Source organism: Mesoplodon bidens, assembly GCF_964165515.1.
Source record: "Mesoplodon bidens genome assembly, chromosome: 19".
Classification (NCBI taxonomy): Eukaryota; Metazoa; Chordata; class Mammalia; order Artiodactyla; family Ziphiidae; genus Mesoplodon; species Mesoplodon bidens.
In genome coordinates, this window is record NC_138179.1 from 33833374 (window position 1) to 33847647 (window position 14274).

The following is a 14274-nucleotide window of genomic DNA, read 5'->3' on the forward strand; positions in this document are numbered from 1 at the left end:
AGGTATATGCTGGGCTTACAAGATTCGAGTATGGGTTGGTTTAGAAAACCATTCCAGTTTCAAGAAGCTCAAAGTAACTCCTAGACCGTCATCTCAAAACAATATGCAAAAAGTCTCAGCGGTTGGGTTCTTCCCTATTTTGCAAACGAGTAACGGAAAGTCGGAGAGCTGAAGCAACCTAGGGCCACGTAAGCCCTGGCACCCTCCCCAGGTCCTGCGTTGAGAGGTTTACAGGCAAATGCTGGGCTATAGGTCTTCCTGCTTTGAGCGGTCTCACCACCCACTTCATGGACAGCTAGGGTCGCTGATGCCATGCTGTGTATTCCTGCACCTGCAGACCCTTCTGCTTCTGATCTAGAGGGGTCTGTGTCCAGGCAACGAGGGCAACCACAAAGGGGGAGAGGGGAGCGGGCAGGAGAGGGTGCACAGCCTGGGGGCAGGCATCCCACTCTAGGCTCGCCTGCTTCCCGGATGGAATTTGGAGGTTGCAGCACCACTGCCGGTCAAGTCCTACCTCAGCCCCAGGTTGCCACGACCAAGTCCAGAAATTGTCAGCCAAGGGAAGGCTTCTTAATGGCTCTGCATCTGTCCTGTCACGGCCAGTCTGGGGCTGTGTAGTCATACAATGCTTGGTCCATCCCTGGAGACCATACATTGTAGAAACGGAAGTCGGGTCTTGGTCTCTGCACTGCTGATCACTTCTCTTAGGGATAAGGGAGGCCCCCTAGTGGCAAAAGATGCTGTCCGGAGCGGCTGGCATGAGGCTAACGGCTTTTGGAGACCTGGGTCTGTGCACCCAGACCTGAAGGGGTGGGAGACCCCTCTTTCTGGGGGGGCTACCCAGGCACCAGCCTCCAGAGAGGTAAGGAGACGCTCCCTGGTTGAAAAAGCAAAACAAAAGAAAACAAAGCAAACAGGTAAGAAAGGCAACCAACCAAGAAGATGCAACATGTTTGCAGAAGATAAAGTTATCTTTGAAATTCGGACCGGGTGTCCTCTGGAGAGGAAATGTCTTCAGCTGTGATTCATGTGTAAATTTGCCAACCTCCTTCCTATGTTGATATAAACAAGAACGCCATAATCAGTCTGCTCGGAGGGGAAAAGGAGGGCATATACGAATTCTCCAAAATCCATCCGCCCTCCTGAGAGCGAGCCACTTTGCTTGCTCTTGGATTCTGGAAGTGGCGCCTGGTAACACCAAATGAATATCCTGCACACGGCAGCCGCCACTTATGGAATTTCTGTTTCTGTTACTGAGCCATAATGTCAATGGCTCGAACCCTCGGGCCTGGGCTCCCATCTCCTGGATGTCTGAGTACATTCTAGATCTGTTGACAATAGATTTCCCAAGTCCCCCACTTCCTGCCCTCTCCAGAAGGAAACAAAACAGCCTCCTGTGGTGAGAGGCTTGGCTTCCTTCAGGGTTGGAAGAAGTGAGGGTTTTGAGTTACGACTTCTCTTCCTGTTTGGAAGGAGCCTGCTGTCATCACGCCGGCTGGGGACCTGGCAGGCCCTGTCACGAGAGCACGGAAGCAGCAGGTGTGGGAGGAGCCCCACCCTCGCTGGCATCCTTTCAGAGCCGGGAAACTTGGGGGGACAGCTGTTTACCGCTCCAACAGATGTTTCTCATTTTTTTTTTTTTAGCTCCATGGAAACTTTGAATCACGTAAGCGCCTTTCCAGTGATATATATCGGTCATGGTTCATACCAAGGCGGTCTCACGTTTCCAGCCCAAAGCCACCAACTTGCCAAGGATGCTGGTCATTTATTTTCTACCAAACCTTGTCCTTGGGAACCCTGAACTAGGTGTTTCCATTCTGGAGGGTGATTCTTTTTATTTTCTGGGGAGGAGCCATGCCACTTGGCTTGCAGGATCTTAGTTCCCCAACCAGGGATCGAACCCTTGCCCCCTGCAATGGAAGCGTGGAGTTGGAGGGTGATTCCTTCATTGATGACTTGCTCGGTCTGAGTGCGGTAGAACGGAGTCAGAGGTCATCTGTGTTTGGAGGGAAGGCCGTGCCTGTGCCCAGTTCTGGAGAAATCACACGGAGACGCCCAAACGTGAGAGTTGGAGAGTCGACTGGATGCTGAAGAAGCTGTTTTTCAAAGAGATCCAAGGATCACCACCGATCTGTGTCAGGCTCCCTGGGAATATTTCTAAAACATGCAGGTCCCAGGCCCCGTCTTGACCCTGAGGGGTGGGGCTCAGGCGGGGGCCGGCCTCCTGGGTGGGTGACCCCTGCTGTCACAGAGGGACCCGCACTTAGAAGGACCTTGTGCTTGCTTTAAAGCACACGTGCTGTGGCCACCTTGAAATTCTTAATTTTTGTGTGTGTGTGGGGGGGGTAGTAATTAAAAGAAAGTAGCTTTTTAAGAAATTTATTTTGGGACTTCCCTGGTGATGCAGTGGTTAAGAATCCACCTGCCAAGGCAGGGGACACGAGTTCAAGCCCTGGTCTGGGAAGATCCCACATGCTGCGGAGCAACTAAGCCCGTGTGCCACAACTACTGAGCCTGTGCTCTAGAGCCCGCGAGCCACAACTACTGAGCCCACGCGCCACAACTACTGAAGCGCACGTGCCTAGAGCCCATGCTCCGCAACAAGAGAAGCGACCGCAATGAGAAGCCCGCGCACCGCAACGATGAGTAGCCCCCGCTCGCCGCAACTAGAGAAAGCCCGTGCGCAGCAACGAAGACCCAACGCAGCCAAAAATAAATAAGTGAATAAAAATTTTTTTTAAAAAGGAAATTAATTTTGCTGAAGTGTAGCTGATGTACAATGTTGGGTTAATTTCTGCTGCACAGCAAAGTGATTCGGTTATACACATATATACATTCTTTTTCATATTCTTTTCCATTATGGTTTGTCACAGGATATTTAGTATAATTCCTTGTGCTATACAGTTGAAATTCTTAATTTTCGGACAAGGTTTCTCTCATTCTCATCTTGCACTGGACCCTGCAGATGACATGGCTAGTACTGGGCCTAGGAATCCAAGCAGAGCTGTAACCCACTCCGATTAATTGACTAGCAAAAGAGGTCTTTCACACAGGCTCCCGGGAGTTGGATGGTGTAGACCACAGGCCTGTGTCTGTGTTTGGGGCTGGGCTGGGTGTCAGAGGGTGGGTTTGGCAGGTGATGGGGAACAGGGACCACGACAAAGAAAGTAATGCTGAGACTTCCCTGGTGGTCCAGTGGTTAAGACTCTGCGCTTCCAATGGAACTAAGATCCCGCATGCCACGCAGCGCAGCCAAAAAAAAAAAGAAAAAAGAAAGTAATGCTTTCCAGGGAGCCTCTAGCATGGTTTTCTTATTTGTAAGCCCTGCCCCCTTTTCCCAGGTGCTGTTTCACCCCAACAGTGGGGCGGCCGGAGAGGACGGAGCCCTTCAGACCGTCCGCCTGGAGCGGTACAAGGCCTTCTTCGTCACTGGTGAGTTACTGAGGGACCCTGTCCCACCCGGACTCTCACTCAAGCCTCCAGGATGATGTGGGCTGCCCCCTTTCAGGGTGCTCTCAGCATCTCCGATGGTGCCGCCCCAAACTCGGGCCCAGGAGGAGGGCTCAACACACAAGGGTCCTGCCCAGGCCCTCTGTACCTACAGGTATACTAATAAGACCTTTCTGCCTTATTAGCAGAGATCTCCAGCCAGCTCAGAGCTGGGCCAGCACATCCACACTGTCCACTTTTTCACGTGAAAAACATTTCATCCCACGGTTATGCTTCCAATGCCAGTCTGGCTGAACATTCAGTGGGAGCTTAGAGATATTTTGAAGCAAGAGACCGTTTCAGAAAGTAGATGCTAGAGGTCTGTTTAGCAAACCCAAGTTTCTCTCCGGCTTGGCTCACCCTGTGACCGTCTTAAACGTATATTTTAGAAAGCTGATAGCAGATCAGCATGGTTCTCAAAGTCTTGCAATGGCTTTTTGCTTCCAACTGAATTCGGACTCCCTCCACCCTGGGTCCCTGGACTTTCCTAGTCTTAGTTCTCCAAGAGCAGCGACTGTCCTTTTCCTTGGCCTCCAGATTAAAATCCCTCTCGGCTTTTAAGGCCACCTGGATTGAGAACTCCTTCTCGTCTTCCCAGCTGGGTAGGATGTGGAGAACTCCGGTATTTACCACATTCTGCCATATACGCCAGTTATTTAAGTACATCTTTTATTTCTTCTAGTAGCTTTAAGCTCTCTAAATTCAGCCTCTGTAAGTTCTTTAATCGTTGTTGTCTTGACATGCTTGGCACAGAATCTTGCATCTGGTAGGAACCCTAACACTTTTTTTTAATGAATGAAAAACAACCTCCCCCCCACGCCCCCCCCCCACAAAAAAAACCCTCACCCAAATCTGGGATCTGATGTGGATTCCAATTTGATTCAGTTATTTTTTTAAACTCAATTTCTTTTTTTTTAATGAATTTATTTATTTATTTATTTAATTTATTTTTAGCTGCGTCGGGTCTTCATTGCTACGTGCGGGCTTTCTCTAGTTGTGGCGGGCAGGCGTTACTCTTCGTTGCGGTGCGCGGGCTTCTCATAGGGGTGGCTTCTCTTGTTGCGGAGCACGGGCTCTAAGCACACGAGCTTCAGTAGTTGCGGCTCTCGGTCTCTAGAGCACAGGCTCAGTAGTTGTGGCGCACGGGGTTAGTTGCTCCAGCATGTGGGATCTTCCCGGACTGGGGCTCGAACCTGTGTCCCCTGCGTTGGCAGGCGGATTCTTAACCACTGTGCCACCAGGGAAGTCCTGATCCAGTTATTTAAAGTTAGAGCTTTCCAAAGAATTATATAATAAAGAACAAAAATTTATTTGCCCTGAGGGTGAATAAGTGACCCCAAAGAAAATGTGGCATAAAAACAAAACAAGTTCTTTGAGTTCATCACATGAAGGATATTAAAAATGCCACAAGAATCTTCCACTTTCCAAGACCTAAAATGCAAACCAGTGAGATGTTTGTTATTCTTTCAGATGGAAAGTGTCTAGATGACAGCCCTTACATTAACCTATCTCAGAGGTATGGTTTCTCCAGGCTGAGTCAATTTCAGAAGTCATAACCCAGCCAGAAAGCCCTTGTTGTCACAATGCTGGGATCATAAACGCTACTATGAAGTGATAGGACTGTTTGAAGTGATCACAGTCAGACAGGAATTATGATACCCAGGGGAGGTCTGTTCTTCTGAGGCATCACCAAACTCCCAGGAAAGTTAGCAAGGGAAGAATGGAAATCTCAACAGATGGGATGAAATAGGATGAAACAGGATGAAGCCCGGATGTGCTCTGATTCCTCCTTTTCCCCACCCCCGTCCCTGAAGACCTGCATATGCTAATGACATAAAACTGCTTTGGGATAAGTGAGGTGAACTGACATCTACTGCATTAGATTAGAGAAAGAGGTGTGTGTCCCTCTATGATGAGGCTGTGATTTCTGAGGTCATGTCCTAGGAGGAGCTTTAAGAGGCAGTGAGTCTGTTTTGCCGTGTGGCCTAGAATTAAGTGATCTTATTGCTTTTACCTTTTTCAAAAGAGTAATTGAGGGAAACTTTACACACAGTGAAAGCCACAGACCTAAACGGCACGATTTGATGAGCTCCTATAAATGTATGTACTTGCATAAGGACCTTCTTAATGCTGTGAATTACATCGATTGGTTTTCAAATGTTAGGTCAACTTTATATTCCTGGATAAACTCAGTTGTGATGTATTTTTCTTTTTATATATTGATGGATTTGATCTGCCGAGATTTTGTCTATAATTTTCCTTTCCTGAAATGTCTGTGTTGGGGTTAGGTATCAAGGTTTTGCTAACTTTGGGAAATGAGTTGGGAAGTGTTCCTTTCTCTGTTTTCTGGAAGGGGCTATAGAAGATTGGTATTATTTCTTTCATGTATGACTTCTTGATGGAAAAGTTCTTGGTTATCAATTTAATTTCTTTAATAGGTATAGGGCTATTCAGATTTTTAATTTGTTCTTGTATCAGCTTTGGTAAGTTGTTAAAATAATTTGTCCATTTCATCTGAGTTGTCAAATTTACTGGCCTAAAATTGTTCATAATATTTCCTCATTATCCTTTTAATTAATCTTTAATGAAGCAACTTTTAGCTCTGTTAATTTCCTTTATCGTTTTCTATGTTATGATTCCCGCTTTTATTTCCATTCCTTCTTTACTTACTTTACTCTCCTTATTCTAGTTTACTAAAGAGGACACTTATATAATTAATTTTAAACCTTTCTCATGTTGAAATATAAGCGTTTATAGCTACAGTTTTCCCTTTAAGCACTGCTTTATCTGTATCTCCCAAGTTCTGTTTTACTTTCATTATCTAGTTGGAAATATTTTCTAGTATCTTGTCTAATTTCTTCCTTGACTCAGGTCATTTAGAAAGCTGTTGCTTAATTTCCAAAATTTGGGGGCCTTTTTTAGCTCTCTTATTTTTGTCATGTCTAATTTAATTTTATTGTGATCAGAAAACATACTCTGGAAGTTTTCAATCTTTTGAAACTTACTGACACTTATTTTATGGCCTTGCAGATGATCTATCTTGGTGAACACACCATGTGGAAGTGAAGCAAATGTGTATTCTGCAGTTCTTGTGTATAATGTTCCACAAATTTCAATCAGGTGGAGGTGTTGATAGTTGTTTAGATCATCTATATCCCTCCCGGCTTTTTGTCTAGTTGTTCTATCAATTATTGAGAGAAGCGTTTTAAAAATCTCCATTTAGGATGCAGATTGTCTATGTTTCCCTTTAGTTTTGTCTTCCTTAAAAACTGACTCTTGATCCTTGTGAAATATCCCTCGTTATCTTGGTACTCCATATCGTGAAGTATGTTTTGTCTAATGTTAACATAGCCACTCCAGTTTCCTGTGCTTACGGTTTGTGTGATATATCTATTTTGTTCCTTTCAACTCAACTGCTTTTATATTTAAAATGCGTCTCTGTAGGCAGGAAAGAAAGGAATCTTGCTTTCTCATCCAGTTTGATAAGGCTCTGCTTTTTAAGTGGAGAGTTTTGACCATTTGCTTTTCTCTGTATAAGATCATTTCATCAACAAATAGAGGTGGTTTTACTTTTTCCTCCCCAGTCTGGATGCCTTCGGGTTCTGGTTCTTGCCTAATTTCTCTGGCTAGAACCTCCAGTACAATGTTGAACAGAAGTGGTGACAGTGGACATTCATGTCTTGTGCTTGATCTTAGGGAGAAAGCTTTCAGTCTTTCCTAAGTATGATGTTAGCTCTGGGTTTCTCACAGATAATTTTTATCAGGTTGAGGAAGTTCCTTTTTATTCCTAGTTTCTTGAGTGTTTATATCATGACAGAGTGTGGGATTTTGTCAAATGCTTTTTCTGCGTCTATTGAGATGATCATTTTTTTTGTCTTTTGTTCTATGAATATACATTGCTTTACACTGACTGATTTTCATGTTGAACCAACCTTGCATCCGTGGGATAAATCCCACTTGGACATGGTGTATAACCCTTTTTATAAGCCGCTGAAATCAGTTTGCTAGTATTTAGCGAGGTTTTTTTTTGTATCTCTATTGTCTGCAAGCCAAGGAAGAGAACCCTCGCCAGAAACCAAATTTTCAAGAACCTTGATCTTGGACTTCTAGCCTCCAGAACTGTGAGAAGATAAACTTCTATTATTTAAGCCACCCAGTCTATGGTATTTTGTTATGGCAGCCTAGGCTGACTAAAATAGCATTTTAAGGCTTCTCCGTGTCTTTTCATGGCTTGAGCTTATTTGTTTTCAAAGATGAATAATATTCTATTGCCTGGACGTACCACAGTTTATTTATCCATTCACCCACTGAAGAAAATCTTGCTTGCTTCCAAGTCTTCACAATTATGAGTAAACCGTTTTGACAATTATGCTATAAACATCCACGTGGAGGTCTTTTTGTGGACATAAACTCATTTGAATAAATAACAAGAAGTGTGACTGCTAGATCGTGTGGTTAGAGTGTATTTAATTTTGTAAGAAAACACCAAGGTGTCTTCCAAAGTAGTTGCACTGTTTAGCGTCCCCGCCGGCAGTGATGACAGCCCCTGCTGCTGCACACCCTCACCAGCATTCGGTGTTGCCACTATTTTTCATTTTGTCCCCTCTGCTAGGTGTGTCGTGGGGTCTTGTTATTTAATTTGCAACTGCTGATGATGTACAGTGTCGAGCACCCTTTCATATGCTTGTCTGCTAACTGTGTATCTTCTTTGGTGAGGTGTCTGTTCAGGTTCTTATTCTCATCATCCTGATTGTTGAGATTTAAGAGTTCTTTGTGTATTTTGCATAACAGCCCTTTATCAGATATGCCTTGTGAAAATATTTTCTTCTAGTCTGTGGCTTGACTTCTTGTTCTCTTGACAGGGTCTTTCTCAGGGTCTCTGAGCTTCCTTGATCTGCGGTTTGGTGTCTGACATGAGTTTGGAGGAAATCTCAGTCATTATAGTTGCATAGATTTCTTCTATTCCTTTCACTCATTCTTCTCTTCCTAGTGTTCCCATTATACTTTTTGCAGTTTCCTCACAGTTCTTGGATATTCTGCTCTGCGCTTTGCAGATCTTTTCCCCTCTTTGCTTTTCAACTTTGGAAGCTTCTTTTGAGATATCCTCAAGCTCAGAGATTCTGTCCTCAGCCATGGAATCTGCGAACGAGCCCATCAAAGGCATTCTTATTCTTATTTCTGTAACAGTGTTTTTGATCACTGGCGTTTATTTTTTTCTTTTTTCTTAGGACTTTCATCTAAAAGAGGACTCCCACCCCCGTGGGGTTTTTAACTCTTGACTCATCTACACTGAGCCTCCCACCACTTGTTAATCACAGTTCGGGTTTTCCTACCAGGGCACTGGTTCCCAGAGGTGTCTGCTTGTGGGTTTCTGCTCTGGTATGTTGTGATTCTCTGTATTCACCTGTCTGTCTCCAGTTTGGGGGGCAGAGGTTTGCCCTGTGACCTCACTTCTCTGATGGATCTCAGAATAGTCATTGCATTTTTAGTTTTGTTCAGCTTTTTACTTGTTAGGGTGGAGGGCTGACTTCCAAAGCTCCAAATGCTGGACCAGAAACTAGACGTTTCCTATTGAGTAGTTTTTAAACACTGGACATGGTGTGTGATGCATTGTAGAGATTCTGACTTTCAATCCGAGGAGTGTTGACTTTGGTTCTCACGGGCAGTTAATTACCGCCTAATCCCCTTAAACTTGAGGCGGCTTGATTTTATGCTTTGTCAGAACTGGGCTCTGTTGGATTTTATCCTTAAGCTTAGGTAAACGCCTTCATTCCGGGATACAGTCTTTACTCCTAGCATGAACCTTTTGGGACTTCAATGGAAAATATGAAGTGTTTATCAAGCCTTTCTAACTTAACAGAATTCACACCCTAAATTCTACCTTCCCTGCACTGGGTAGCACAGAAATGCGTGCTGAGCTCTTCAGACTTGTAGCTGTTGCTAGAATCTGTGCGTGCCCAGTTCAGGGGTCAGCCAAGGTTTTGAAGGGAGTTTATTTGCAGATTTTAAGCCTTCCCCTCTCCGGCTCTCTCCTTCCCAGGATTTTGCCCACCAACTTTCGTCTGTGGTGGCAGCTCTGAACTCTGTCCCGACACCTCATGCCAAAGAGACCACAGCCCCCTCCTGGGGCTTTAGCTGCTCCATGCTGCTCTGACTGGGTGGGTAGGGAGGTGTCCCCAGGGGAAAACACTTAAACACAGACCCCACCCCGTGTGGCCTCCTGCTTTCAAAAATCAAATTCCTTTCTGCCTGAATGGATGATTTTCTGGTGCCTTCAACTGGTTGTTTTTTTTTTTTCTGTATGTTGCTTAGAACTTAAAATTGTCATCTGTGGGAGGATGAGTTTTATGTGAGCTACTACTCCACTATTCCCTTAAGCGGAAACCTTTAATTTTTATAAGAGGAGTCAGTCCCCACCTTCGCTTGACTGATTGCCAAAGCTCACATCACCTCTGTTTATTGGCAAAGAAGAAGAGCCAACTTCAACTCCAAACGCTAGGCAACGACTCTTACTCTCTGTTGGACACACTGACATCCCTCCCAGGAGGAGAAGCATCAACAGAGGCTTCCTAAAGGCTCTGATCTACCCATTCTTCCCTCTCAGTGTTTCACATTTTATGTTTCTGTTCAGATTGGCCCAGAATGAAAGCTGCGTCCTCCCGTGGTGTGACTGTGGCTCCTCTGTGGAGATTTGCTTTCACTGAGTTGCACTTGGGCTTCAGGCACTCGGCTTGTAGCGGAGGGTGGGATAGGAACTCGTCAGCTGGACCGTCCTCATCACACAGCTGTGCTTTTCGTAAGGATGCTGTCGAGTGTTCCATCCCACAGGGTCCCCTGTAGGAGGAGCCGGTGGAAAAAATTCTCTCACACCTCAGGGCTCTGCTTCCCCCGAGCGGCTGGTAAATGTCTACCTTGTTCACGTTTCCCTGCTAAGGAGACCAGAGGCAAAGGAAGTGTTCAGGATTGCCTGTGTGTTCCCAGGGCTGTCCTCTGCCTGAATTCCTTTTGTTGATATAATTATATTGTATTCATTCCTGTCAGAAGCCTTAACTACTTTTTGTACGGAAAAGGGGGGAAAAAAGTCACCTGAATCATTAACAGCCAAGGAGGCTGCCATCGCTTCAAGCGTTTTCGTCACCCGTCTTCGGGGACCGCCATAACAGCCAGATTCTAACTCAGACAAGAAACTGAACTGCAGCCCGAAATGAAACGACTTCCCTGGCCTCCCTGCCTAATTTGCCAAATTGAGTGTCCTGTGGACTCAAGAAATCAATTTTCAAAAGACACATCACATTTACTCCCAGAGGGTAGAGGGGAAAGATACTTGAGTCAGTGTCTTAGCGGCAGGGAGGGCAGTCACTGGAACACTGGAGTCCTGGTACGTTTGCACTCACTTGTAATCTGGCGCTGGGCTTGACGGGGTCTCTGTTGTCACCCGCTCCAGGTGGGGCCAGAGCCTGCGATGGCAGCGTCGGCCCCGAGCGGCACCACGACCCTCCCCTCATCTTTAACCTGGACGATGACGTCGCAGAAGCGGCGCCTCTGGAACGGGGTAGCGCCGAGTACCAGAGGGTCCTGCCCGAGGTCAGAGCGGCTCTCTCGGGGGTCCTCGAAGACATTGCCGGCGACAACATCTCCCAAGCGGATTACAGTCAGGACCCTTCCGTGACCCCCTGCTGTAATCCCCGCCACACCGCCTGCCGCTGCCAGGCCACGTGATGGAAACACCGGGAAGCGAGACGGGCGGGTTCACATCCCGACTGCGGATTTGCCCACTTTGCAGTCATGTGTGCTTTAAAAATAAGGCCCAGAAGTTTGTTTTGAAGCCCCCACTCTGTGTCCCCAGCTGTCCCTTCGGCGTGCCGGCTTGAGGGCATGCCGAGCCCGAGCTGTAAGAAAAGGCACCTGGGCTTTGGAGTCAGGAGTCAGACCAGGTCCAAGCCCCAGCTTTTGAACTTGGGCAATTTAACCTAACTAATTTAACCTAATTTAACCTAACTCGCAAGCTGATCTTGAGGATGAAACAGGTGATACGTGAAAGTGCCTGCCTGGCACGGGACGTGACACCAAGCAGGCACTCAATACGTTTTGGTTGCCTTTTTTTTTTTTTTAATGCACCCAGTTTTGCCGTTCATTTGAACAGAGGCTCATCCTGGCTGGCATCTAGAGCAGCAGCTCCCTGTCTCTCATAGGCGCAGAAATCACCTGGGAGCTTGTGACCATGCAGACTCTGACCAGGTGCGCTGGGGGGCCTGAGGCGCTCCGTGTCTAGCTAGGAAGCTCCCCGGGGGGATGCAGACCTGACAAGGTGAGAGCTGCTTCCAGGTCACGAGCAGCAGGGCCCGCAGAAGTCTGCGGCCCCACCCACCTGCCACCATCCCATGCACAGGTCAAACGGCTGTATTTTAAAGATTTTAGGGATGCTTCCTGCTTTCAGAAACCACAAAGAAGTAAAGTTTTAAAGCCTCAAAAGTGCATTGCCATGGTTTTATTATCAGTGTCCTAAATGGGACTGAAAGGTCATAAATGATTTATTCCAATCACTGCAAAAACTTTTGCCTGGGTAAAATAGCCTCTCTCTATGTCATATACAAGAAATACAGTTCAGAGAGATTCTCCTGTAAGTACATTTTTACGCAGCATACGCTTTCGAAAGGATGCTCTTTGTAATATAAAATTAGGGTTATAGACCAAGATGGTTCGTCCATGTGGACGCTCTGGCTGGGACGCACTTTCAACAACGGCAGGATGTGGATTTGCAGGGCTCCCGCACCCACCGGCCACCGGGGCTGAGACGAGCCTGCTGGGCAGCAAACCGCATCCCGGGTTCCTGACCCCCCATTCTGCTCACACAACCGCATGCCTTGCATCCACCTTCCTGGTCGTCTCGAAAACCGCCTGACAGGGGCGGTCCTGCTGTTCACCATGACTGCTTCGTTTTGCCCTTCTGATCGCCGCGGCACAAGATTATCTACCGAAATCAAAACAGAACGGCCTTACTCTTTCCGGGAGGGGGCTGACGGGCAGGCTGCACCGTCAGCAGACCTGTGCCCACGTGGGGTCGGCGGGGGCAGGCTGGGCCCAGCAGAGCTTTCCCGCCTGTCTGTCCACAGGCCGACCCTCGCGTGTGGTCACGGAAGGGTCACCCGTCTTCTTTAGGTGTAGACGAGGTGGCAGTTTCAGAAAATACTTTTTGTAAAAATATATGTGTGTATTGATACGTATATGGGGTGCTTTTTTTGTTTTTTTTTTTAAGGCTCATCTTACTTGTAAACACAGACTGCTAAATCACCATGAAAAAGTCAGTAAATACCCTTGGTCCCGAGAGTAAGACGAATGTCAGAATATATGCAGACTTGTCAAGGTTGGCTTGTTACCGAAACCAAAGCTACTCCCTTCCTGAATACGGCATCTTTCTAAGGGACCAGAAATGGTCAATTCTCTTTTCTCTCATTGTGCTTGGAGCAAAGTAAATCCCAAGGAGATGAGAGGGATCATACCCAGGTTAGTGCCAGTATATTTAAAAAAGAAGACCAGCAGTGATGACCCAGCGAGCCCCACAGGAGATGATCCGAGCAAACCTAGGCTCATGTCCGGGAGAAGCTGAGACCCCAGGATCTGTCAGGATCCCGGAAGGTGTTAAGGAATGTGGGTAGACAGGAGGATTCTGGACAGATATTTGCAACAGGCATGACAGCTCAGAACAGAGGCAGGGAGAGGAAGTTGTTTAGCATCTCCAGTGGACCGTTACTGCCAATGAGGACATGACTAATATGGTCCCTCTTGCGAGGACATCCCAGGGGCACTCAGGCCCCGATCCTTGTGTGCTGAGATGCAGAAGCCCACCCGCTACCCCATCGCTCTGCCTGCAGGCATGAGGGCAGGGCTGGGGTCTGATGGTCTCCGAGACCCCTACCACCGGCTCTGCACACGGGGGCTGCTCCGAAATTGCTAGGGCCTAGCGACCGTTCCGGGGAAGCTCGTTCAGCGATCGACACTGTCGCTAGCAGGAAGCCTTCCTTCCACATAAATAAAAATCGACGCAGTTTAAACCGACTTCCACTCACTTGGTCCTTACGAGGGAGACAGGATGAATGGCTTGTACCAGGCTTCCTGGCACCGAATAAGCAAACAGGCCTTTCATTTTAGTGCTAGTTCTTAAGCGTCTCCATTTTTTTTTTTTTTAACTCCAAATGATCTGCATGGTGTATGTATTATTTGATACAGGTTTTCTTTGGCAAGGGATCACCTTCCGAATGCCGATACCCAAATTCTGTCAATATAAGAGGTTTCGAGGTCTACTCTGATTACAGTTAAGTATCTAACAATCTAATAATCTTTTATAGCAGTCACAGACTTTTACCAAAGTTGCTGATTCCATTAGATTCCACATGTATACCCACTGCATCTGACCTGCTCTGGTTCCCGGAAAATACAACTCAGATAAATGACCACCAACTTTTGGGGGGGGACAGAAAAGCTCCCGCTATAGTGAGTAGGGGCAAGAGAACCCAAAAGCAAAAGAACTGGTCTCTTGGGAGGTCCTACTGGGAGACGTTTTTAAATGTGTAATTTTAGTATTTTTAAGAATGACTGCTTTCCACCCCTAAAATGTAAACTTTACTGGTTGGCACTGTATTTGACAATCTGTCTATTAAAAGCCAGAAATGCCGATCTCAAGCTGCAACCCACAGAGCCTTTCGGGAAGTCAGGAACTCGGCCCTGCAGTCCTGCATGAAGGGCCCTACAGCAGCTTTTGTCTTTCTTTTACTAGACTTACTAGAT

The 14274-nt window shown here is 46.6% G+C and overlaps 2 protein-coding genes across 11 annotated transcripts in view; one reads left to right on the forward strand and one right to left on the reverse strand.

Annotated features, from left to right (window-relative positions):
• Positions 1-12713, forward strand: part of ARSG (arylsulfatase G) — a 120584-nt gene extending 107871 nt beyond the window's left edge. For 7 of the 10 annotated variants that reach the window (XM_081218785.1, XM_081218793.1, XM_081218788.1 and 4 more), the window contains 2 exons: positions 3342-3432; positions 10934-11774. In XM_081218785.1, the coding sequence (XP_081074911.1) occupies positions 3342-3432; positions 10934-11208 (366 nt within the window). In that variant the 3' untranslated portion in view covers positions 11209-11774. Of the gene's footprint in view, positions 1-1644; positions 2698-3341; positions 3433-10933 lie in introns of those variants that run through there. The other 3 variants (XM_081218791.1, XM_081218794.1, XM_081218795.1) reach the window with 2 other exon arrangements.
• WIPI1 (WD repeat domain, phosphoinositide interacting 1) overlaps positions 11946-14274 on the reverse strand; it is a 30697-nt gene continuing 28368 nt past the window's right edge. Inside the window, exon 13 of the mRNA XM_081218800.1 lies at positions 11946-12460. Coding sequence (XP_081074926.1) covers positions 12410-12460 — 51 coding nt within the window. The 3' untranslated portion in view covers positions 11946-12409. The remainder of the gene's footprint in view (positions 12461-14274) is intronic.